The following is a 27169-nucleotide window of genomic DNA, read 5'->3' on the forward strand; positions in this document are numbered from 1 at the left end:
ACACAACAATGAGCTGTGCCAGACTGTGTGCTGGGCAAGTGGAATGGCATTTCTTCTCTGTGCTTCTAATACTCTGGGCTTGTTGGAAAACAAAGCCCAGAGGTACGCCACCCTATTAGAAGCCAGAGAAGTCATTCTTCATTTCCAAGGGACTTTATATGCCCTGTCTCTCTCCCTTTTCATCTAGTTCCTCTTTCTCTGCATTTGTCTTCATTTCCATGAATCATAACGTCACTCACTTCTTCCGAGGTCTCTACTAGGAGAGATGTTATTAGAAAGCTTGGTGAACCCAAAATGTTTAAGAGCCTTTTCCCTTCTTTCAGGAGCAGGTTGTGAAGGTTAATTGGTTATAATATGGTTGTACACACGTGTGAGGTGAATTTCTTTAGACACTGTCATCTACATAACTCAGATTGGTGAAACTGATTTTGCAACTCATGAAGGAAAACACTGGTCTTTCTCTTGAATTATTTATATAATTGCCTCTGTTCTTTGCTTCCGTTTCTTGACAGGTGCAGCAAATTTGGGGAAAGATAAGAAAAATCCTGTCAGGTCTTGTGGCTTTGTGTTCCTCCTCCGTTGTTCACTAAATGTATGTTCCTGTGCAGCACCTCAGAGCTGCCTGCCTTCATTCATAAAGAAAGAGGAACCCTGTGAGATTGCCTGGGATAAAATTGTTTTCTTTGCAGTCCATTATTACAAAGCTAGAGGGATAGGTTTATGCTGTGATGGATATATGAGAGCAAAGTTATATTTGTGTGTGTCTAACATGAAAGAGAAAGAAAAACACTTTAAAGCTTTTAGTTTAGAACACTGAAAAACAGGCTTAATTCTTAGCTATGCCCCTTATTAAAATGTGTAAAAGATCTGTTTGTAAAGACTGAGGTCAGATTAAAAGAAGAAAATGAAATATTTTCTAATCATTGTTTTATCATCACTTCATCTCCAGCAATGCTATTAGAGACAGAAAGTTGGCATAAATGGTGAAGTTCAGAATCTTTTAGGGCTCTGAGGAAAAATGGCTAATGTAGTATATGAAATGCTGCTGGCAGGTAGGAACTGCAGGAAAGTTGTAAAATAGAATTTATAGGCATTAAGGACTTACATCTGTGTAGAATCAATAAAAGTAGAAATCAGGAGATGAAGAGAAAATATTCACCATCCAAAAGAAATTTATGCAACCTCTCCTAACACTTTGCTTACTTCCAAAGGCTAGCTCTTTGCATTAATGCTGGTAGATGATGGGAGGAAAGGGATGAGAGATGAAAGTAATAAAATGGCTCTAATATTTTTCTAAACACTGGCTCATCTGCTTAAAAGCTATGACTTTAATGTTGAAACCCAGAAGTCATTCGTTCATCAAAATATATACACATTTTCAGCTGTTTGTAAGACGTACCTGACAGATAAATATATCTGAAGAATAACCCTATTAGATGAAGTTGTGGCAAGGTGGAAAGAAATACCTGCAAATCAGAATTCATGCAAGAGAAGGGATTCTTTAGGGAAATCTACAAGCCACTTCAGAATATTTTTACCAAGGGTGTTTTTCAGTCTCAGATTTTTAGAACACTTATTCAGATACAATTCATATACCATGTAGTTCCCAGAAATTTTAGAACATTTTCATCACCTGAAAAAGAAACATCACACACTTCAGCCTGAACTCTGCAGTCCTCATAGCCCTACCTTCATACCGCACCCCCCGCCAGCCCTAGGCAACCAAGAATCTATTTTGTGTCTCTGTGGATCCATCTGCCTGTTCTGGACATTTCCTATAAATGGAACCCTGCAGTTGAGACTGGCTTCCTTCAGGCAGCATAAGGTTTGTAAGGTCCAATGTCAGAATTTATAGAAAACATATCTTCAGCTTCCTTGCTATCATTTTTCACTCCTTCTGCACATTCTATTCACCTTAATATTCTGCCTCCTTTCCTACTTGCTGTCATTTACTGAGTCTTTGCCCTATGCCCCTGTTCTACCCTGTACCACTTTCCTGTTCAACTGTTTGTATACACAAACTTTTTTTTTTTTGGCTGTACTGGATCTTCACTGTGGCACACAAGTTCAGCACTTGCATTGTGCAGGCTTAACTGACCCACAGCATATGGGGTCCAACCTGCATCCCCTGCTTTGGAAGGTAGATTCTTAATCACTGGACTACCAGAAACATCCCCAACCTTCTCCATTTTCGAAAGGAAGAAAGTGGCACAGAGATGTGGATGGTTTACTCCCCTCTTAAAGTTTTACCTTTTCCCTATCACAGTTTATGTGATGAAACCCTGTTCACTTTTATTGAGAAGAAATAATTATGCATTGATTTTATGTTGCCTGAAATTTTGCCATCTTTGTCCAGTAAAATTCTTTTTTTTTTTTCCCTTAAGCCTTTTAATTTAGATGTTTTCATGAATCTGCTGCCCTACAACCACACAATTTATTTTTTAAATATCACAGTTTGTGCCCTAGGTTGGTTTTTGTCTTAAATCCAGGTCTAAGGAGATATGGATAATCCATATGGATTCTCAGAAGGTAATCAACATCCTACTGCCCATATTCTGAAATTTATCAAAGCTCAGAAAGCTGGACCAGACCAAAGAGTGTCTTGAGACAGTTTAGGAAAATGCTCTGGAACAGCACTGCTTCCCCTCAGTCACGTTTGAAAATTGGATCAAGGCTTGAATTCTCTCCCCTGAAATGCACAGACACCCAGTGTTCACATAAAGTCACAAAGGGGTCAGATTTTCTGAAGCCCTGCACCCAGGGTCAAACATCCTTGACCTACACAAACAGTAACGTTGGCTGCAAGGGAACATGTAGACTGTCCAAAAGTGTCTCTTGCACCCTTAAAAGGGAAACTTCTCATTGCTTCACTGCAAATTCCTTCTTCTGTGAGGAGGCCACATTATAATTCTGCAGATATCCACAACAGTGGATATGATTTGCTAGTGTTAAGGGGACAGCTGCTGATTCAGTTCTGCCCACATACAGCACTGGGCTGGTTATTAACTTGGGTTCTCCTGTGGTTCTCTTGGTTCTGCCACAAGGACACATGTCTCAGGGTCACTCAAGCTAGAAATGTCCCCTGGTTGGGGTCGAGCTTTCCCGCAGACAGCAGTTGTGTCCTTCCGGCTGGTCTCCTGCTTGGCCTTCTGTAAACGCCAGTCCCTGACGTCATGACCCCTGACATCCAGCCGTTGCCACAACTCCTTAAGAACGTCTTCCTTGAAAGCAACCCTGGGAGATTTGTAGCAAAATGGTCTACAAACACTGAACATAATCAAAACAACTCATGCCAAAAAAGGAAACTGGCCCCTCCCCTCATGTAACACCGTGCTGTATTTTTACTTGGTGGTCTGATATTCTGGGACCCATTCCCAATGAAGTATATCTGAAAAGTCCAACGTGTGTGTGCTCAGTCATGTGCGACTCTCTGCAACCCCATGGACTGTAGCCCACCAGGTTCCTCTTGTCCATGGTATTTTTCAGGCAAGAATACTGGAGTGGGTTGCCATGCGCTCCTCCAGGGGATCTTCCCTACCCAGGGATGAAACCCAAGTCTCCCACATGTCTCCTGCATTGGCAGGTGGGTTCTTTACCACTGCACCGCCTGGGAAGCCCCCTGAAGAATCCAAGGGAGCCAGAAAAACAGGTGACTGGGGTGGCCTGGAGAGAAAGAGGGAGACTTTTTCATTTGGATGTGAGGAGGCTAAGGAAGAGCATGTCTGAAATCTTACAAATCATGAAAAACTTAGATAACATGGGCATGGTATTCATAGCACAATCCGGATTGTGGGCTGGTGGGCTCCCTTTGAAATTTGAGGGCAAGAGTGCCGAACAAAAATAAAGAGGTTCCGCCAAATACTGCAACTTGTAAACTTAAGCCATTGTCTTAAGTGGAGCCTTGAAGGATTCCAGATCCATTGGTTGCTAGGATGTGTCCAATGTCAGCAAGATCAGACAGGCCCTAAATATTTGGGGAACTTTTTGGCAGCAAAACATTGGACTGTAAGCACTGTGAATCTGAAGTTTCCTCTATTCTCACAGTCGTCCATCTAGCAGAGAGTTCCTCTTCTCAAAGTGTTCCCATCCTTGCTGACTTTGGGAATATATGGTCCTGGTGAGAATGTCTCTTCTGTCCTTTATTTTGCACATGGATCATATTTCATTGAAATTCCTCCACCACACTCTGCTTGGAAGAGTTTTCATACTCATATTCTTAATACATGAGGATTTTTCACTACCGGTTTTTCAATGTGGTCCCATTTTGAGGATCTGCTTGTAAATTTGATTTCTCCCTCTGTAGTCCTTTAAACATCCCTGATTCTCAAAATAGGTATTTATTATTCTTATACATGTTATTTATCATATTCTCATACTTTATCCAGTGTTCCACTGAGGGTTCTTACTTGGTACCCTGTCATGGTACCATTTACTCTGTGATCCAGTCTTTCTCTTGGAAGTAATTATTTAAAGCTCCAGAATCCTGGGCTCCAACCACAGGCCAGCAGAAGGGGTGTTAGATGCCAGCAACTTCACCAGCTGGAGGGCCAGGGGTCCCATAAGAGCTCCAGGAACTTGGAGCTTCTGTATGTATCCTGTTTGTAATAGATTACACAGTATAAAACCACTGTCTTCCAGAGTAATCATTTTTATTGTTGGCTCTATGCTTTTTATTAATTTCATCTGCAAATTTCTGGTTTCTTGCTCTTCCTGCTTTCTTGGTTGTTTATCTCATCTTATGTTTCTGGCTTTATATGGACCACATATGCCACATAATTCTGTAGCATCGTCTTGTATTTTGGATAAACAATCTGCATTTGGCTGTGATCACTTCTACACAGTGATATAAAATAGAGAAAAATGACTCCCCATTTTACTTATATCTGGAATTTCAAGTGAATATACAAAATTATTTTGCCATCTAATCCTGCTATGCTGCTAATCTTATCTTTGGAAAATTTCAAACCATTGGTGTGAGTGTGTGTAGCAGTTGTTCAAATAATGCTGAAGCCAAATTATAATGTTCCAGACACAAATATAGTATTTATGGAGCATTATAGCCCCTTAATTGGCTTATTGGCCTGAGTCCTCCAGGGAGCATCACAGATCTCTAGGGTGTCCTTGAATATGATGTATACTTCAGCCAATTCACAGCTGTGAAGGCCAGAACAACTGCTAAGCATGTGTCTGGGACAAAAATTACTTATCTGGATTTGATCAGAAGAGTCACAGGGAGTGATTTTATATATGTGTGTATATATTTCAGTTAGACTCATCTGATTTCTACTAAAAGCGATCAAGTTAAGAAGGATTTATGTATTTCTTCAACTAACATTTATCAAACACAAACATTTTAGAAAATGGGATATAACTGTGAACTGGCCAGAACACTGTATACGAACAGAGTTTACCTGCTAGAAAGAAGGACGGAATAAACAAGTTAATAAAAAGATTAGTTCTGATAGTGATGCAAGTTATGAAGGAAGGAACAAGCTGTTATGTTACAGGATGACTGAGGAGAAGGAATTTGGGGGTTTGTGAAGGCCTTTCTGAAGAGGTAATGTATGAACAGAGGGATGTCCCATGAGAAGGAACTAGATGTGGGAAGAGTGGCAGGCAGAAGGAGCAGCCACTGCAAAGGCGCTGAGCCAGGCCAGTTGAGTGTTTCTGAAACAGGAAAAAAAAACCAACACTGCAAAGGAGCACTGTTTGAGGAGTCAACGGAGCTAGGTTTCAAGGTGCTTCAACTTTTCTGTCATGGATCCCATAGGCAGATGCAGTCTGCCTGTGGATCTCTTCTCAGAATCATGTTTTTCATCATGTAAAATACAGGCCTTCCCAAATGGCGCTAGTGGTAAAGAAACTGCCTGGCAATGCAGGAAACCTAAGAGACATGGGTTCATTCCCTGGGTCTGGATGATCCCCTGGAGGAGAGCCAGTATTCTCGCCTGGAGAATCCCCTGGACAGAGGAGCCTGGTGGGCTATAGTCCATAGGATCGCAGAGTCAGACCCGACTGAAGTGACTTAACACACACAAGATAAAATACATAGGAATGCAAAGAAAACCAATTACATTATAATGCTGCTGCTGCTGCTGCTAAGTTGCTTCAGTCATGTCCGACTCTGTGCGACCCCATAGACGGCAGCCCATCAGGCTCCCCCGTCCCTGGGATTCTCCAGGCAAGAACACTGTAGTGGGTTGCCATTTCCTTCTCCAGTGCATGAAAGTGAAAAGTGAAAGTGAAGTTGCTCAGTCGTGTCTGACTCCTAGCGACCCCATGGACTGCAGCCTACCAGGCTCCTCCGTCCATGGGATTTTCCAGGCAAGAGTACTGGAGTGGGGTGCCGTTGCCTTCTCTGTACATAAAACTACTGAAAAGACAAAGCTGTGACATAAAATATAGATGCTGCTTTAACACGTCTTATAGCAGATCTAATGACGATGAAGTATAATTTGTCAAGATATCTGCTACAGTTTTAGTGTGAGATATCTGTGGTTTCTGTAGGAGACAGTCACAGGTACTGCTCATATCACTAAGATTTTCTGCATAACTCAATGAGATACTAAACTTCAGTTAGAGGCTGTGAAAATAAAGATGTGACTTTCACCCCCCATTGTAAAATCACAGATCCCATGAATCATATCCTTGAACCCCTTGGGATCTGTAGAGCCCAGGGTACAAACAGTGGGGCTACAACACACAGGCTTGGTGAGCCACAGTGAGGCATTAGACTAAGTGCAATGGGGAGTTTTAAGCAAGAGCAGTGATGTGATCTTGCTGCTTTTATAGAACCTGGATTCTAGGGTAACAGGACGAGAAGAGTGAAGTGACTATTACACGGTTCAAGTGAAAGATGAGGCTGGCTTGGTAAAGAGTAGTGGCCCTAGATAGAGATGTGAATGTGCCAAGATGTGTTCCAGAACATCAGGATCTGCTGACGGATTGGGTAGAGGGAGCGGGGAAGGAGGAAAGGGAGAATAAGAATGAGGTGGAGGTTGTTTGCAGGAGCCTGTGGGTGTTGGCGTGCACTGGCATGGAACCACCTGGGAGAAGAACTGGAGTCAGTTTGCGGGAGAGTTGTGGGGGGTGGTGAACCCACTGTTGCACTGTGGACCTGGGGAAGTGTGAGGTGTTTGTCACTCAAACGGAGAGAGATTCAGTGCACAGTGGGATCCACGAGCCTGGAGCTCAGAAGAGAGTAGGGCTGAGAGATGACATATCCACTCCACAGCTGGACCTGATGTCTTGAACAAAAGTGGGACATTTATACAACCAGCGAGGGGTGTTCCCCATCCCCTCAAAGCTGGGCCATCCTTACTCCTTGGAGGGAGACCCCCATTTTCACTCCCCCAGAGAAGTGATAGAACTTAATGAAGTTCACACAGCATAAGGGGGAACCAAGAAGATACGCCTGGAAGCAGGGTCCTGTCTCCTGCTTCCAATCCCATGTTTATGGCTGCTCAGTGCTGCTTCTCCAACCTTACTCATTGGGAGAGCAGACAAAAATGAGGATCAAGGTTTCCTGTAGCACAGAAACAAGCTGAAGGGAAGATATGAAAGAACAGTAGGCTGGAGATTTCAAATACTGGCTCCTCCACCGTGTAACCTTGAACAAGTCATTTAACCTCACTGAGGCTTAATAACCCAATTCAAAATGGGAATAACACAACCATCTGGTATCATTAAATTCAGTAAAAATACCCAGCACATAATAGGCACTGGGCACCTATTTTTAGTTGAACTCAAGTTGTATAATTTTTAAATGGACACTTGGTATTGTCTTTTTCTCATATATTTCAAAGTAGTTTTTTTTTTTCTAGAAAAAAAATAAGACAGTAACTGTGACTAAAACAGTACAAAGGACCTTGAATAATTTACTGGATTTCTCATGCTATTTCATGACCTATAGAAAAATAGATGATATTTCATGATTATTTACATCTTAGGGTAAAAAGATGATGACTTGAACAGAATCTACAAGATTTTTCACCTTGTAGCAACAAAACACTGTAGATATTTTCTTGGCAACCGAAAAGGAGTGCTATATAAGGAATCCTTTTTTTTTTTTTAATTTAAATTTATTTATTTTAATTGGAGGCTAATTACTTTACAATATTGTATTGGTTTTGCCATATATCAACATAAATCTGCCACGGGTGTACATGTGTTCCCCATCCTGAACCCCCCTCCCACCTCCCTCCCCGTACCATCCTTCCGGGTCATCCCAGTGCACCAGCCCCAAGCATCCTGTATCCTGCATCGAACCTGGACTGGCGATTCGTTTCTCATATGATATTATACATGTTTCAATGCCATTCTCCCAATCATCCCACCCTCTCTCTCCCACAGAGTCCAAAAGACTGTTCTATACATCCGTGTCTCTTTTGCTGTCTTGCATACAGGGTTATCGTTACCATCTTTCTATATAAGGAATTCTATCTCCAAACTAGAAGGCTAAAAGTGGTGAACTTCAGGACTTGATGTTTACCAGCCAACAGAGTTTCTTCTCACTGACCAATTTGATTAGTTTAACATACTGTAGGGTCATTTCTGGTCAGGACCACTGGCATCTCAGATATTCATTCATTTTCATGAAGCATCTACTATGTTCCAGAACTATTCTTGGATCAAGGCATACAAGAATGAACAAAAATGAAGTCCTACCATCATGGAGCTCTCACTGAAGCAGGGAGCAAAAAATAAACAAGCAATCAGGTAAATAGATAAACAGCATCATTTCATAGAGTGTCATGCACTCTATAGAAAATATAGCCAGGTAATGCTCAGAGGTGCAAGGAGTATTTTTGAACTAAATGATGAGAAGGAGACAACCGTGCAAGAATATGGCCAGAGCCTGTTCCCCTCATGGGAACAGCCACGTATAAATTTGGAAATGAAGGGGGAGAGGTTATAGGAGACACACAGAGGAAGGGCAGAGTTTGGACTTTATTCTAAGCATTGGAGAATTTTAAGCAAAGGAGCAAGGTAGTCTGGTTTATGTATTTACAAGGTCACTCTGACTGCTGTTTTAGATTTGGACTAGAAGGTGACCAGAGTGGAAGCAGGAATGCAATTGCCTCCCAAATAAGAGTGACGGAGGCCTGGGGATGGCAGCAATGGAGATGGAGAGAGGAGCAGAGATTCCAGATGTGTGTTGAAGGAGTTCTGATGGGGCTTACAGAAGGACTAGATTTGCAGGGTATGACATAGAAAGGAAACAGGATTAAGCAACTGGGTGGTTGGTCGTGTCATTTCCTGATAGGGAGCCTTGCAGAAAAGAAAGGTGGTGTTCAGTTCAGTCACTCAGTCGTGTCCGACTCTTTGTGACCCCATGAACCACAGCACGCCAGGCCTCCCTGTCCACCACCAACTCCCGGAGTCCACCCAAACCCATGTCCATTGAGTCTGTAATGCCATCCAACCATCTCATCCTCTGTTGTCCCCTTATCCTCCTGCCCTCAATCTTTCCCAGCATCAGGGTCTTTTCAAATGAGTCAGCTCTTCACATCAGTTGTCCAAAGTACTGGAGTTTCAGCTTCAACATCAGTCCTTCCTATGAACACCCAGGACTGATCTCCTTTAGGATGGACTGGTTGGATCTCCTTGCAGTCCAAGGGACTCTCAAGAGTCTTCTCCAACACCACAGTTCAAAAGTGTCAATTCCTCAGCGCTCAGCTTTCTTTATAGTCCAACTCTCACATCCATACATGACCACTGGAAAAACCACAGCCTTGACTAGACAGACCTTTGTTGGAAAAGTAATGTCTCTGCCTTTTAATATGCTGTCTAGGTTGGTCATAACTTTCCTTCCAAGGAGCAAGCATCTTTTAATTTCATGGCTGCAGTCACCATCTGCAATGATTTTGGAGCCCCCCAAAATAAAGTCAGCCACTGTTTCCACTGTTTCCCCATCTATTTGCCATGAAGTGATGGGACCAGATGCCATGATCTTCGTTTTCTGAATGTTGAGCTTTAAGCCAACTTTTTCATTCTCCTCTTTCACTTTCATCAAGAGGCTCTTCAGTTCTTCACTGTCTGCCATAAGGGTGGTATCATCTGCATATCTGAGGTTATTGATATTTCTCCCGGCAATCTTGATTCCAGCTTGTGCTTCCTCCAGCCCAGCATTTCTCATGATGTACTCTGCATATAAGTTAAATAAGCAGGGTGACAATATACAGCCTTGATGTACTCCTTTTCCTATTTGGAATCAGTCTGTTGTTCCATGTCCAGTTCTAACTGTTGCTTCCTGACCTGCATACAGGTTTCTCAAAAGGCAGGTCAAGTGGTCTGGTATTCCCATCTCTTGTAAAATTTTCCACAGTTTATTGTGATCCACACAGTCAAAGGCTTTGGCATAGTCAATAAAGCAGAAATAGATGTTTTTCTGGAACTCTCTTGCTTTTTTGATGATCCAGAGGATGTTGGCAATTTGATCTCTGGTTCCTCTGCCTTTTCTAAAACCAGCTTAAACATCTGGAAGTTCGTGGTTCACGTATTGCTGAAGCCTGGCTTGGAGAATTTTGAGCATTACTTTACTAACATGTGAGATGAGTGCAATTGTGCAGTAGTTTGAGCATTCTTTGACATTGTCTTCCTTTGGGATTGGAATGCAAACTGACCTTTTCCAGTCCTGTGGCCACTGCTGAGTTTTCCAAATTTGCTGGCATATTGAGTGCAGCACTTTCACAGCATCATCTTTTAGGATTTGAAATAGCTCAACTGGAATTCCATCACCTCCACTCGCTCTGTTCGTAGTGACGCTTCCTAATGCCCACCTGACTTCACATTCCAGGATGTCCGGCTCTAGGTGAATGTGAGTGATCATGCCTTCGTGATTATCTGGGTCGTGAAGATCTTTTTTATACAGTTCTTCCGTGTATTCTTGCCACCTCTTCTTATTTCTTCTGCTTCTGTTAGGTTCATACAATTTCTGTCCTTTACTGAGCCCAGCTTTGCATGAAGTGTTCCGTTGGTATCTCTAATTTTCTTGAAGAGATCTCTAGTCTTTCCCATTTTATTGTTTTCCTCTATTTCTTTGCACCGATTGCTGAGGAAGGCTTTCTTATCTCTCCTTGCTATTGTTTGGAACTCTGCATTCAAATGGGTATATCCTTCCTTTTCTTCTTTGCCTTTCACCTCTGTTCTTTTCACAGCTATTTGTAAGGCCTCCTCAGACAGCCATTTTGCTTTTTTACTTTTCTTTTCCTTGGGGATGGTCTTGCTCCCTGTCTCCTGTACAATGTCACAAACCTCTGTCCATAGTTCATCAAGCACTCTGTCTATCAGATCTAGTCCCTTAAATCTATTTCTCACTTCCAGAGTATACTCATAAGGGATTTGATTTAGGTCATACCTGAATGGTCTAGTGGTTTTCCCCACTTTCTTCAATTTAAGTCTGAATTTGCCAATAAGGAGTTCATGATCTGAGCCACAGTCAGCTCCCAGTCTTGTTTTTGCTGACTATATACAGCTTCTCCATCTTTGGCTGCAAAGAATATAATCAATCTGATTTTGGTGTTGACCATCTGGTGATGTCCATGTGTAGAGTCTTCTCTTGTGTTGTTGCAAGAGGGTGTTTGCTATGACCAGTGCGTTCCCTTGGCAAAACTCTATTAGCCTTTGCCCTGCTTCATTTCGTACTCCAAGGCCAAATTTGCCTGTCACTCCAGGTGTTTCTTGACTTCCTACTTTTGCATTCCAGTCCCCTATAATGAAAAGGACATCTTTTTTGGGTGTTAGTTCTAAAAGGTCTTGTAGGTCTTCATAGAACCGTTCAACTTCAGCTTTTTCAGCATTACTGGTCAGGGCATAGACTTGGATTACCATGATATTGAATGGTTTGCCTTGGAAATGAACAGAGATCATTCTGTTGTTTTTGAGATTGCATCCAAGTACTGCATTTTGGACTCTTTTGTTGATGACGTCCATGCTAAATCAAGTGTTCAGCTTTGGGGATTTCCCCAGTGGTCTAGGGAGTTTGAGCTGTCTATTAGTCATGTAAGTGGAGCTGTGGAGTGGCCTGCTGGATATACACATCTGGAGCTTTGGAAAGAGGCCAAGGCTGGAGATTTGCATTTAGAGTCATGAGCAAATCATCTGTGAAGTTTTTGTTTGAGGTATGTTGCTTGCAGCCGGGGTTGATGGACATTTGAAGCGAGCATCTCCTTAGCTTCCCCAGAGTCAGAATCTCCTTCTGAGCAGCTTCAACTGCCCTGGAAATTCACTGACAGACTGCAAAGTTCAGGGATTTAAAACACTGGTGGGAGTTTGTTTGGTTTTGTTTTCTGCTATGTTTCAAGTTAACTGAAATATGTGATTTTTGAGTTTCATCTTCAGTTCTAAATCACACAGAGGACCTGTCACATGTCTTCTGGTCTTTGCACTGCCCCTTTCCCATCGCAGCTCTCTGGCCAGCCAGACAGCTCATGCAGGCTGTGTTGTGTTGGGCTTCAAGAAGCCTCATTCCAAGAAAGGCAAGCACTTGGTGAATAACTCTACCAAGTGTCAGATTAACAGGAGACACTCAGGCCAAGTGAGTAAACATTCTGAGATCAGGCCTTCTTTTTTCTGTTTTTCTACCCTATAAATTTGTTATGGTTCTATCGGTTATTATCCCTCCTATCAGTTTCTTTCATTCTCATGATGGTTTCTCATTAAGGAGATTCATGGGGAAGGTTGTAATCGATCGGAGCTATTAGCCACCAGAGTGTAATCTGGTTCCAGTACAAACTGACCTGCAAAATGTCCTGTCTACCTTGGGGATTAAAGCCGATTAACTCAGAGTCTGGGAGGCAGAATCTAATGTCCTGTAGCACTGCACCCCCTCACTCCTCCCCAGCAGTAAGGGATTTAACAAATTGCCACTGTAATTAGAACTGAACCCACAGTTAACCCACCTTGCAAATAACCACTAGTGCCTGGCTCAGCTTGGATATCCATTTACAGCCAGTGAATGACACTGTGTCCCTGGCAGTGCAATGCTGCTTCGATTCCCTCTGCTGTCTCGGGCCCTACACTGCTCATTACCGTGGAGGTTTCTGTTTTGTTTCATTTGGTTGGTTGTTTGGTTGACTTTTGTACCTATTTCCAAGAGTAGATTAATCTCATCATTTGGGAATAAGCCAATGATTGGAATGAGAGCCCCACAAAAAAAAAAAAGCCAGCTCACTGCTAGGGCTTTCAACGGTACAATCTCTCTGCTTTATGATTTTGATGGAATCAGAGCGCAAAAGCCAGGAAGGTGCCCCTGGCTGCCCACATATCCCCTGGCAGCCATGTAGATGGGCCTGCCAAGGCAAAAGAGGCCATACAAATGAGCATTCTCCATCACTGACCTCCGGTCTTAAAAATACAACTAACCACCAAGTACAAGCTGAGGACTAAGATCAAACTAAAGACTCTTTAAGAATGATATTTTAGGGAATTTCCTGGCTGCCAGTGGTTTCACTCCAAGCTTTCACTGCAAGAGCCCCAGGTGCAATCTCTGGTTGGGGAACGAAGATCCCACAAGCTGCACAGACACCCCTCAAAAAAAAGAAAAGACTATTTAGCTACAAAAACTGTCCACAAGCAGCAGGATAAATTAATTGGTATTTCACTCCAGGGGAACCATGGAGAAGGAAATGGCAACCCACCCCAATATTCTTGCCTAGAAAATCCCATGGAAGAGGAGCCTGGTGGGCCACAGTCCACAAGGTCACAAAGAGTCAGACATGACTGAGCACACCAGGGGAACCATGATAAGTAAATATTCCTTCTTGCAGTAATAAAACCAGTTACGGTGCAAACCTCCTCCTCTTCTCCCCTTTATCCACCCACCCTTCCTACACCCCAACCTTTTTTTTTTTTTGAGAATGAAGATACAATAGGAGTACAATCTTTGGAGCTAGACTACATAGATCAAGACAAGGTCAAACTTCTATAACTTATGTAACTTCTGCATGCCTCAGTTTCCCTATTAATATAAAATACTAATGTTAATAATGGTACCTCTTTCAAAGGTTATTGAAGAGTGGATAAATTACTACATGTAGCATATATGATGGTGCTTGGCATATTGTAAGATCTGAGTTAACATGTAAACATAAGTTACTGTCATTCATTCAGCCTCTGAATGCTGAATGTGCTATAAAATGCCAGTGATTTAAAGGTAAGGACCACCTCAAGTCAGTGGGAAGACTGGACATACAAACAAACCTGCCGTTCTGCCTCTGTCTGCTCTTTACTGAATGTATGGGACACAAAGATGCTACTACAGAACCCGGATAATACTTTATGTTAAATAAGTATAACTGGTAAGAGAGAGGCAGAAGACGTATAAAAAGCAAGAAACACAATGGAACAATAGTTGAGATCAATCTTTTGCCTATTATGAATTAAGCTAAAATGCATGATAATGTAGCTGAGATTAAACACCCAGAATATTATTGTGTGGTAAAAGAATTAACAAAGAACAGAACAGCAGCCTAAGCAAATTTTATAAAGTTACCGTGATAACATCCTGGCCAGCCAACCATTCAGTTATGTGATGTACCAAGAAAACAGCAGGACTTACATATCCCAGCTAGCCGAAAGTCTGCAAAACACCTGTACATGTGCAGGTGTACACAGACACACACACACTCACTCATGCGCACACGCAAATATCACTTGGTGCAGAAAGAAAACATAAATATGGAAAGCAAGGATCAGACCAGTGAGGCTGGTTTCGATCTCAACACTTGCTATCTATCGTTAGGTACATCGCTAAATTCTGTCCCCAGTGTTTGTATCTGTAAATTGGGGATAATGTTAGGAATCTGCCTCACAAAGTTATTGTGAAGACTCAATGAGCTATTGCACAAAAAACTCCAAATGTCTAGCACTGGCTTGCCCCAGCCTTGACTCAGTAATAGTTTATTTTATTGCTATAGTTTGCTGTGTTCTAAACACCTGACTCGCCTGACTTCCTCCTGTCTCTTGATCTCTCTCCCTCCACCCCCCCTTTCCTCTCTCTCTCTCTCTCTCTGGATGTTTTGTACATAACTGCTCAGGTAATCCATGTTCATTTTAGAAAAACATGAATATACATACAAAAAGGAAAAAAGTTAAAGACCATTCTGATTCCACTACCAAGAACAGCAACTGTTTTGCTAGGATCCTTCTGGTCTTTGTCTATGTAAATTCACTACATCTGTGTAAGTATAAATGTTCACGTGCATGTAGATGTATCACTACATACATAGGGTCATACTGTAATTCTGTCTAGTAGGATTCTTTTCTTGTTCAGCAATATATCATGCCAGTAAATACAAAATACACGTTATCACTTGAGATTACTCCATAGAAGTCTGTTTTAAGAAAATTCCATATTGTATTTAGACAATCCCCTATTGCTGGAACTGGAGGCAAAATCACATTCTCTCTGTTACAAACTCTGTTTAAATATCCTGTATCAACTTTTTGGACACATTGGCAGAGGGTCTTACCATGGCACAAGGCGAATTTTTCCTCAACAACAGATATTGCTAGTGGTCTTATTCACAGGCCTGCATTTGTGAGAGAGAAATTGTACTTAGGATTCTGAAGAAGTCACAGATTTTAACGTAACAGTACCTATTTGAAGAACTTCATACTAGGCTTCCCTGGCGGTCTAGTGGTTAAGAACCTGCCCACCAAAGAAGGGGTCATGGGTTCAGTTCCTGGTTTGGGAAGATCCCACATGCCTTGGAGCAACTAAGCCCGTGTACCACAACTACTGAGCCCGCGCGCTGCAACTCCTGACGCCTGCGTGCCTAGAGCCTGCGGTCCCCAACAAGAGAAGCCGCCACAGTGAGAAGCCTGCGCACCACAACTAGAGATTAGCCCCCGCTTCCCGAAACTAGGGAAAGCCCGAGTGCAGCAGCCAAGACCCAGCAAAGCCAAGAATCACTTAAGTAGTTAATTTTAAAAAAAGAACTTCATACCTAAATATGACCCAAACAACACAAAGAGTAAAGTGAGCAAAAAAAAATATATATATATATATATATAGTGTTAATGATATGCAGAATCCAGGCCCTTGTGGTCATAGACATAAAAAATGACCCGGAAATCTTTTAGGAATATAAAAGGTCAAAGAACAATTAGAAAATAGGAAACTGGGAACAAACAATAGTAATTTCTAGTTTGCCTCTGCAATTTACTGTGCATCAGGCAGAGTTCTGCAGTGATCCATAATCACCTCCTTGCATACCTGAGTCATTTCAGTGAGCAGTGTCAAGGGTCACATAAAGTGCTGCTGCTGCTGCTGCTGCTGCTGCTGAGTCCCTTCAGTCGTGTCCCACTCTGTGTGACCCCATAGATGGCAGCCCACCAGGCTCCCCCGTCCCCGGGATTCTCCAGGCAAGAACACTGGAGTGGGTTGCCATTTCCTTCTCCAATGCATGAAAGTGAGAAGTGAAAGTGAAGCTGCTCAGTCGTGCCGACTCTTAGCGACCTCATGGACTGCAGCCTATCAGGCTCCTCCATCCATGGGATTTTCCAGGCAAGGGGACTGGAGTGGGGTGCCATTGCCTTCTCCTACATAAAGTGCTAAGTTAGGTTTAATAAAACACGCTCAGAATTCCCAAGGAACAGAAACTGCGGAGGTGCCGGGGGTCTTAGCCAATGAAGTAAGCTTGTCTGTGCACCTGTCGCAAATTTATTGAGAACCTACTACGTTCCAGCAAGTGGAGGCACAGAGCAAAACAGGCCAGCTTCCCAGATCTACTTCCTGGGAAAGTCTAAGCTACTGGGGGAGTCAGGTTGCTGCTAGGTCAGCACTAGTGTTTAAGAATCTGGATTTCTGAATGCCTTGCCACTTCGGTTTTTAAATATTTCACTGGCAGGACATCTGAACAAGAGTAGAGACCCTGATCCCCTCTCAGTATCACCGGGAGCAGTCATTCTCCCTTGCTGAGCCTCTGTAAAGTGGGGATAACAGTATCTCGTTGCTACTCTCCACTTCACACAAATATTGCCAGTATTTAGATAAGGAAACATTAATTACTAAGAGCTCTTTGAATTTCTCTGAAGCTGCTGAGATGCCTGAGGTAGCACAACAGCACGTAGTGAGGTTAATACTGTTTGCACCTGATCGTTTGGGTATTTGTGTTAAATTTTTATAACACTGTGTTTATATTCGCAGACAAGCCAACTCCCCATTATCTACGTTTTAATATTTATCCAGGTCCACTTTTGAACTGAGGTGACTTCTTTCAGCATCTCAGCCATTTTTAAAGTGGAATGTCAGGGACTTCCTTAGGCCCAGTGCCTAAGACTCTGCACTCCCAATGCAAGGGGCCAGGGTTTGACCCCTGCTCAGGGAACTTGATCCCCCATGCCACAACCAAGACCGGGCACAGCCAAATAAGTTTAATTAATTAATTTAAAAAGTGGGTTGTCCCTGGAAAGGGGTAATTTAGGCATTTGGGGTCATTTACCATTTGCCTCAGGCAAACATTCAAGGAAAGTCTGCTCCTTCCTTGAACAGCAAACTGCCTTCTGTCCCTCTGAGCTTCCACCTCTTGGGCTCACTCTTGAGGCTTCTGCTGGCCTATACACAGCTCTTTCCTGGTTCCCTCGCCTTCTCTGCAGCTCCTGTGTCTTCTGGGTCTGCCCTTGAATATAGCCTTCCCTCTCTCCAGTCTCCCCTGTCTTTGTCCCTTCCCTCCTACCAATGGTTTTGAAGGAACCACTGTGCTGGCCCCTTGGGGTAACTTCTCAGCGGCCCACAGCACTGCTGGCCCCTGAGAAGAGGTGGAAGACAGTCAGCCAGCATCTCTCCCATCTCACCTGACTCCTTCTCTGGCCTCCTTGGCCTCCGTCATTGCTAGATGGGGTAGTGAGATGAGAAATTACTTGGGCATGTTTCCACGCTAATCTGAAGGAAAGCAACCTGGCCTCCTTACCAATATGCACTGACATCGATACATAAACATGACTTTTCCTAGATGGATTATGGAAAACATCTCAGCAGACATTCAGCAATTCCCCAAGTGGGAGGACAACCTTGTTCCTATCCTGCAGGAATGCTCATCTCTAGTCTTTCAACAAGCTGATGTTTTCCCCACCCTTTTTGGAATTGGTTCAGTCAAGATGGTAGCACAATTAAGAAGTCAGAAAGTGAAAGTGAAGTCGCTCAGTCGTGTCTGACTCTTTGCGAAGCCCATGGACTGTAGCCTACCAGGCTCCTTCATCCATGGGATTTTCCAAGCAAGAGTACTGGAGCGGGTTGCCATTTCCTTCTCCAGGGGATCTTCCCAACCCAGGGATCAAACCCAGGTCTCCCACATTGTAGGCAGACCGTCTGAGCCACCAGGGAAGTCTAAGATGTCAGAGACAGTCCTAAGTAGGAGATCCAGGCTTCTAAAATATACGGGAAGGGGCATTATGGAGTTGATGGAGTACAGGTGAGTCTCCTTCCCCAAGACCACCCTCAGTGACTGACTAGGACTCACAAGACCCAGAAAAGCTCTTATACTCATGGTTACAATGAATGACCACAGAGGGATACCAATTAAAATCAATGGAGGCAGAAGGTGCCAGGGCAAAGTCCAGGAGGCACTAGGCACAAGCTCCCAGATGTCCCTTCCCAGCAGTATCACACAGATGTCCCTAATTTTTATAGCAATAGTTTATAACAATGTGTGCAGGGCCCTATCAACCATGGATGCTCACCCGAACCTTGCTGTCCAGGGCGTTTATTAGGGTCAGTCACATAAGATATGCAACGCCCGCATGAAAGACCTCAGCTACTCAGACTCCAGCCCCTGGAGCAAAAATAGGTGTTCAACGTAAATCACACCGTTGGCATAAACTATCTGCTTTCCCTGGCACCGTGTGGCCCAAGGCCTCAGGCATGCAAAAACACTCTTATCAGGCACATCATTACAAGGACTTAGAGCTCTTTTCTTAGGATCCAGTCTTAAAAAAAAAAAACAGGTCTTAGAAATGTGCAGGATTTGAGCAATGTGGGTGCAGCCTGGGCTAAGTTAACCCTTTCCTGCACACATTCACAGAGTCAAGACCCAGGAAAGCTCTGGGACACTACAGCACCTCCTGCACCTCAGTTACCTTTCAAAGATAACGTTCTCTCTGCCTTCCCCATAGGGTCACTGTGATTCCTAATAATAATCATCATTGAACTCTTTTCAAAACCAGCAGGACACCTACAGCAAGGATGCTTTTATTGTCATTACTATTGTCATCATCACTACTATTGATGGGACAGGGCTGGGAACGAGCCCTTACTGCTTCCATGTAATCTCAGAACAGGTCAGAGGTGCCTTTTCCAGATGCTGAAGACAAATACAACCTCAGTAGCATGTCTCCACCCCTCCCTGGTGTTTAACCTTGTCCCTGCTTTTCTCTGTCTCCCTTCCCCTGGCAGTGGCTCAGAAACCCAGGTCCCCAGCACGAGAAGCGGACTCTGTTTGGAGACATGGTGTGCTTCCTGTTCATCACCCCGCTGGCCACCATCTCGGGCTGGCTCTGCCTGCGGGGCGCTGTGGACCACCTGCACTTTAGCAGTCGGCTCGAAGCTGTCGGACTGATTGCACTCACTGTTGCACTCTTCACTATTTACCTCTTTTGGACACTAGTAAGTATGGCCCGGAGTCCGGGGATTGCGGCCAGTGGGAGCTGGCAGCACCCGGCTGGCACGGCTTTCCTTCTTGTCTGTAGCTCATCTCACCTGCCTGGAAGCACAAGAGCGTTAAGTGCTGGTGATAGTGATTCGGGGTGTGTGTGTGTGTGTGTGTGTGTACATGTATGTGCACTGCTGGGAAGAGCAGATGAAGCAAAGAAAAAGCCCCAGCTTCTGAGAGTTCATCAGTCAAAGGCATACACCCTGGGCATTCCTCCCCTCTCACAGCCAGGCATTCCTCTGTGAGCAGGCCTGGCATCTTCTTTCTCTTGTTCACGCTCCTCACTTTTGCCAGGCTTGTGGTGTATGATGTACGTGATGAATGACGTGCTTGGCCACTGTTGCTATTGCTGCCCGCACAGATCATGAATCCTCCTGCTGGTTATTTTCTCCTTTCGTCCTGACAAGGCCTAAAGTCTTTGTTGGACGAGGAGATGCACTTCGCCTGCTGATTATTCTGGGTTGGGACATTGATTCTGCTGCCCATAAAACCACTAATTCATCTAGCTGAGAAGCTACCACTAAAGAAAAACCATTTCCCAATAAGTGTTCCTGCTGGATAGAAGGACAAAAATTTTAACCCTTTCTGGTTTTTTATTGTTTTAATTAACCTCGTGATTGCTTGGGTACCAGTTGGCAGCACCCACAAAGAGGGGGCAGCATTTGCTCTCTCTTGACGCTTCCCTGTGAGACCTGCAGGGAAGAATGTCATAGTCCTCTAGATGGCTTTCAGAAACCGGGCCCCCTGCTTCCCGGCATGTGCCTGCTCATCTCTAATCTGAGCACGCTCCATTGTTATTCAATATGTATTTCCTGTCTAGGCTGTCCCATTCCCATCTCTGCAGCACAGTGTCAGCATGTGAAGCTTACGGTGCTCACACCTGCTGCCTTACCCTGTATCCCAAGCCCTGTGCCACCAGCTACCATCCCTACCACGCTGACCACAACCCCCTGCTCACTGCCCTTTCCTCTTGTCCAGCTCTGTGCCTCCTCTCAGGTGAGAGTTTCAGGTGCTAAGTGGGGGATGCATTTCAGTCTCAGTAAAAGGGGCATGACTTGAGCCTGGGTACATAAGGAGTATTTCGGTGCTTGGAACTTTATGGGAGTCTTCTGGTTAAGGGAGGCATTCATTTTCCCAGCCTAATAAAGCCCTCAACCAAAACTTTAATTGTCTCCTCTAAACATCTACGCTTCTAAACTGTGTCTTGATTCACTGTGAATCAAGCAATCAGGCTGACTCAGAAGCTGCAAGGACACTGTTGTGGGAAGAGGATTAGAAATAAGAAACTAAATTGTCTGTCCACTAGTGTCTAAGTCTCACACCACCTTGGAAAAGTCATTTCCCCTCTCCAAGCCTCGATGTTCTCATCTGTAAAGTGGGGATGAGAGTCATACCCATCCTACCAGCTTCTCCTGGCCTTAGGGGATTGATGTGAAAGCGTATGTGGGAGAGCACTTTGGAAAACAATTAAGTGTAAGTTTTACCATGTTTGGAAGTTTGCTAGTCTCTCATTTTTCTTGTATAAGTTCCTAAGATGAAGGTTGAATGAAGATGTAGTCTTAAATGCTGGACATTCAAATTAAGTTAAGGCCTTTTTGAAAATCTCCTTTGTAAAGCATACACTTACCTAACGGGAAGGAAAAAAAAAAAAAAAAAGAGGGAGTGGGCAAAAAGAAGGAAAGAGATTACCCAGAGAAAAATGGATGTTATCCTGTTTCATATCTCATCTCAGGTGAAAGGAAGGTTTGGGTGGGAAAGGTCCCTGGAGTGGCTCTTTCAGGAGACGGATGACATACTTCACTCCAGAAATGCTGCCAAGAGGTAGCGCTGCATGGTTAAAAAAAAAAAAAAAAGCACATGCCTTCAAAATCCAAAGGCTCTGTGTTTAAACCCAAGATTTAGCATCCGAATAGCTGCGTAACTTCAAACAGGGTCCCTAACCTCTCTGATCATCCCTCTCCTTATGCACAGACTTGAGGAAATGACTGCTGACCCCTGGGTCAACTGTTGTGAGGATGAGGTGGGATAACTTCGGGAACATCCATCGGGGCACTCAGCAGAGGCATGGGCTCTCTTCCCCCAGCTGCTGTGCTCCCCCATCTCACACTCTCCCTCCCTCCTCTATAAAACGAAGAGCAACTGGAGGGAAATACAGGCGTTTCTCCCCTTTCATGTGAAAAACTCACAGCGGCCACAGCTCAGCGATAGGTTACTGAATCTAGACTAACTCCTTCCCAGATAAATGCTGTACTGAGCGGGCCTGGCAAGAGCCTTAATTCAGAAGCTGACAGCACTTGGAAACTGCCCTGCAGCAGAAACCCATCGTAAACAAGCTGTCAAACTTAAGGAGAATATGCTGTGAAAATGTCTTAGATAAACAAACACGGTGTCAGTCCCAGCCCGGCTCTCCCCGGAGGAACCTTCCCAGAAGGGCCTCGCCAGCGCTGTCAGAGGGACCCGCACCCACGCTGCTCGCCCAAAGGTGCATTTGGAGCTCAGTGCCCCCACCAGGCCAGGCTTGACAGACTCAGGGAGTTCTGCCTTCTGGAATCCGCTGCTCTGACACACAGGTGTCTGGCACCCAGGAGGCCAAGACCTCGGTCACCTCCACCCTGACAGCTGGAGGGAAGAGGTGCCCCAGAAACATCACTGTGCATGCCACAAACCATTTGAAGTCTGTGGACAGACACAAGTAGGTGAGCACTGAGTCCACGTGAAGAGTTCAAAAAGTGTCCACAGAGGATCTGCATTAACCCAGTGTAGCCGTGCCCACGTGCAGTGACCACCGCCCCCTCCCAGGAGGTCCCGCCATCTACTGAGTCTCGGTGGCAACTGATTAAATCACCAGATGAAAAGAATGAATGATCCAGCCTTTCTGGCTGACTCCCAGTCCCGTGGGTCAATCATTTAAATTCTCTTTACAGAGGGGAAAGCTTGAATAGAATGCTGTCCTGGCAAGGCTCCTGATGGGTTCAGACACACCCTGAGGGTGTCCAGCAAGACCCGGTGTGGCTGACTCAGTCCCTCACCGCCGTCTTGTCTTCCACAGGACCATCACAGATCAGAGGTCAGGCCCCATTCTGGGAAGACAACTTCTACAGCCCTGGCCTCATCCAGATACTTCAGTCACACCATGAACTCCAAAGAGAAAGGGCAGAATCAAAATTCCTAATGAGATTTCCCAAATCATGCCATGACTTTACAGCAAACGTTCGGCCTTAGCCAGTCACCCCCACCTTGGGGAGCTATTGTTGTTTACTTTCTAAGTCGAGTCTGACTCTTTTGTGACCTCGTGGACTGTAGCCCACCAGCCTCTTCTGTCCATAGGATTTCCCAGGCAAGAATATTGGAGCAGGTTGCCATTTCCTTCTCCAGGGGATCTTCTCAACCCAGGGATCAAACCCACGTCTCCTGCATTGGCAGGCTAATTCTTTACCGCTGAGTCACCGGGGAAGCCTCTCAGGGAGAGGTGATGCTAATACGTGCCAGCCCTCTGTGTGCCACGCACATGACTGCAACTCTGCACAGACCTTGCCCGTGACCGGAGGTCAATAAATAGCCTTTGGATGAAAAAAATGAAGACACTTTAAGAAACCCATCCCATAAAGAGTAGTTTTTAGAATAGTGGCCCCGTACTCTTTCTTCCTCCTTTTTCTTTAAAACCTCAGAAATTTAATAAATATCTAAATGAAGTTCCCAGTGTTACTACTGCCATAGCTTCTTTTTTCCTTTATTTTTTTTCCCTCACTGCCTCTTTATTTCTCTAAATCAAACCTGTCTTATTCTTGTTCTGTTCCACTGAGGGAGGGAGTGTCTTGGCACGCTTAGAGACCAGAGCCAGGACGATCCAGGGCAACTGCAGACCCATGATCCCTGCGCTCTGCACCTACCTTCATTATCTCTGACGCAGCGTCATCTTCATATGATGCTTTCTTATTGATTGAATTCGCCTGCAGACCGTGGTGGTGAACAGCAATTAAGATAGAAGAATGCGTAGTAAGGTCTCATTTGTTTGTCTGAACAAGTGGGTCTTATTTTTGTACTTCCCAGCCAAGGAGCTGAGAGGCCTGCTAAGGCATGGACTCCCTAGTTCCTTGAAGCAGTGCTTCTCAGGCTTGAATGTACATGCGAATCACCTGGGGATCTTGTTAAAATGCAGGCTCTGATTCCCCATGTCTGGGTGGAGCCCACAACTGTTATATTCTAACAAGATCCCAGGTGGTGCATCCTTCATGGCCACACTGAGAGCAAGGCTTTAGAGGAAATAGCCCAATCTCTCTTTTTCTTTTTTCCCCCCACCTTCCTGTATCTAAGAAGGAGTGTTGCAAAATTATCTTCTTTTCAGATTTAACCCGCCAGAAATAACAGGCCAAGAACACTAACATGTGGCAATGGCAGCGTGCTTTTTATGCATTATCTCTGATATCATTATTCACATTTTACAAACGAGGTATCCCACTGCCTGCCCCCTACTGCTGCGCAGCTGCCGCTGTGCCCGGACTTACTGAGCATGCGCAGTTCATTACCATCCCGACGGAGGGGCTAGATTTCAAATCCAGCTTTCCTGTAATATTTCCAGATTCCAGATTTCTTGTACTGCCCCAGCTCTTCTTTAGTGCTTGTCTGTTCCCTACCCCTTCCCTGCCCTTTGCCCTGATCAGCACTTTTTCCAGCCTGCCTCTTACATTCATGAGTAGCACCAGGCAGCGGCAGGACGGAACAGATATAAGAGAATCAAGCTTTAAAAACAGAAAAAGGAAAAAAAAAAAAAAAACCTCTGATCCACTCTGGCATGTTCAGAGCTTTTTGGAGAAAAGCACATCTGTGTGAGTTTAAAAGCTTATATTTTCATACTGAAATCTCTCTGGCATTCTGTCTGTGGTATCTGCTTTCTACCCTAAGAAATTTGAGTGAGTGGCCTTGGATTTCATGATCCTTCCATGAAGACAGGCCCTTTCTGATCAAGAGCCTGCATTATCTTCCAGAAACACTGAGCTAAACCATAGGGTCAGTCCACTTTGGCCAACAGGGACCCTGAACTAGGATCACCATGACTCACCTAGCCCAGGTGGTTAAACAGGTGTCCCTTGAATAATTTGTCATCCTGAGGTCATGGGCACCTTCTTCCCGAGCACTTACCTAGACATCTGCTGCTGCTGCTGCTGCTAAGTCGCTTCAGTCGTGTCCGACTCTGTGCGACCCCATGGACTGCAGCCTACCAGGCTCCTCCATCCATGGGATTTTCCAGGCAAGAGTACTGGAGTGGGTTGCCATTGCCTTCTCCTACCTAGACATCTAGCTATACTCAAACTAAAAGGCAGTTTATACATCTTCAGAAGAATCGATTCTTTGAATTTCCTGGGAAAATTGATAAAATGCTTTTCTCCAGTCTTCTCCAAAGCAAGCCACAGAAGCAAGCAAGCATCTCATTCGAGTATATTTACACAAGCAGCAAGCACTTTGTGGGTATAGTTATGTCACAGCTGATGATGAGTCTACTGCTTGTGCCGTCGTGTATTGTGTAAGAGAGGCCTAAGTCTAAGAGCAGTGTTGCAATTAGAAGGTACAGGATATTTATTCACTCATCCATTCACTCGGTGAACTTAACTGAGCAACTTCCTAAGCACCAGGCGCTGTGACCAGTGCAGAGCATGCGAAGATGAATACAACAAAAGCCCCTGCCCTCAGCAAGATGCTTCTAGTGCAGGGAGAGGGAGAAACAAGGGCAATGGTGTACAGGGCACTGATGCCATGCTGAGGCGCTGGCTCAGGAAGAACTCATCAGGGGAGCTGGTGCCCATGCTGAAGCTTCTGCACTGGAAGCCATGGAGCTGGGGGCAGTGGGGATCACTCACAGGGGCTGCCAAGTACAGTGGTGCAGGTTGTCCATATCTCAGTACGAAGGGTGCCCTTCTTGTCATACTGTGAATGGGGTCCTTTGAGTTGTGCAGCAACTCAAAGAAGGGTGTGCGAAGCCCTCGCATCCCTCTCATTTAACAGAGAGAAACTCGATGACCAAAAGAGCATGCTGCCTAGTCCCACAGCTGCGTGAAGACTGGCGCTGAACCCGCTCTGCTCACAACCCCCAAGCAGCTTTCTTCTCCTGTGGGGTCCAAACCACTACTCTGAAAATAAGTCCAGGCTCAGGAGGAACATCATTTCCGATTATTACTATGATTTGGTCCAGGATGAAGAGGCACGAGGGGAGCCCTGCCCCTGTGTTCAGGGCACGAGTGCTGTTTGGTTGAACCTCAGACTCAGCACGCATCTACCTGCTAGAGCAGTTTTGCCCCAGGCTCTTGCCCAGCTGTACTGATGTTTGGAACTGTTTTAAATGGCACATAGGTTGTTTGAATTGATAAGCAGCTTCCATTACCTGAAGCCTTCTCTTGTTTTTCCTCTCCCAACCCCAGGTGTCATTTAGGTACCACTGTCGATTGTACAACGAATGGCGTCGGACCAATCAGAGGGTGATTCTCCTCATTCCAAAGTCTGTCAACATCCCTTCCAACCAGCAGTCCCTGCTGGGCCTCCACTCTGCCAAGAGGAACTCAAAGGAGACAATTGTTTGATGTTTGTGTGTTTGGTTGGTTGGTTGATTTGTTGTTTGGGGTTTGGAAGTTTCTGCACTGGGGCCATACACTGAGCCACTCCCAAACCCTTCCTCAAGCCTGTGGGTCGAAGAACATCCAGAGCCATGTAATCACATAGCCCTGACCAACGGACTCCGCCCGAAGAAAGAGAATGAATGCTCTTTGACTTCAAATCATGGATGCTGCAATCATATGATATTTGCTAAGCTGCCAAACATGTTTATTTAGCAGATATGGAATTTTCTGAACACCTCTTTCACATGTGAGGAAGGTTGTCCTGCTAAGGATGCAATTAAATTCTTCCTTTTTTATTACTATTTCAAATATAAATATATATATATATATTAAACTTAGATGATAATCAAAATTGAAAAGCCAACGTTAAAACTGGTTTCCTGGTTTGGATGGGTTTTGTTTGGGTTCATTGGTTTGTTTCCCAGTTTTTACTATAGATTCTTTGGGGTAATTTGATAGCTTGAGTGGTCTTTTCCATCTCTTCCAAGTCCCTTACTCAAGGGGACAGCATAACTGCAGGACAAGTCATATTTGAAGGATGTTTTGTACTAAAATCCATTTAATTATTCAGTTTTTAAAGAAAAAAAAAAGGCGTGACAACTCTCCCCACAGTGAACTATTTAAACTTCATTAAGGAGAAAAACAATTTATGGTGAGAAGCACGCTCCTTTCAACTTGTTTGGTACTGACAGCTGATAGAAGCTATTTTCTAATAATAAATACCCAGTGTGTGAAAGACAAACCCCACTGATGGCTATACTATTTTTTTAAAATCATAAAACCTGTGAGGCTTCCCAAAGTAGATATGAAAAAGGAAAGATAAAAAGAAGGGAAAGCAAAAAGGTTGGTGTTCTTACTCCCATTTCACTTAGTGCAGGTCTGAATTCTGCACTCGCAATGAATTGGAGG

General features: G+C 44.4%; 1 protein-coding gene across 1 annotated transcript in view; it reads left to right on the plus strand.

Moving 5' to 3' along the window:
- Nucleotides 1-26927, plus strand: part of MARCHF3 (membrane associated ring-CH-type finger 3) — a 156385-nt gene extending 129458 nt beyond the window's left edge. The window contains exons 4-5 of the mRNA XM_005887401.2: nt 19397-19606; nt 26066-26927. Coding sequence (XP_005887463.1) covers nt 19397-19606; nt 26066-26224 — 369 coding nt within the window. The 3' untranslated portion in view covers nt 26225-26927. The remainder of the gene's footprint in view (nt 1-19396; nt 19607-26065) is intronic.
- Nucleotides 26928-27169: the final 242 nt, after the last annotated feature.

The sequence above is a fragment of the Bos mutus genome, chromosome 7 (assembly GCF_027580195.1).
Source record: "Bos mutus isolate GX-2022 chromosome 7, NWIPB_WYAK_1.1, whole genome shotgun sequence".
Classification (NCBI taxonomy): domain Eukaryota; kingdom Metazoa; phylum Chordata; class Mammalia; order Artiodactyla; family Bovidae; genus Bos; species Bos mutus.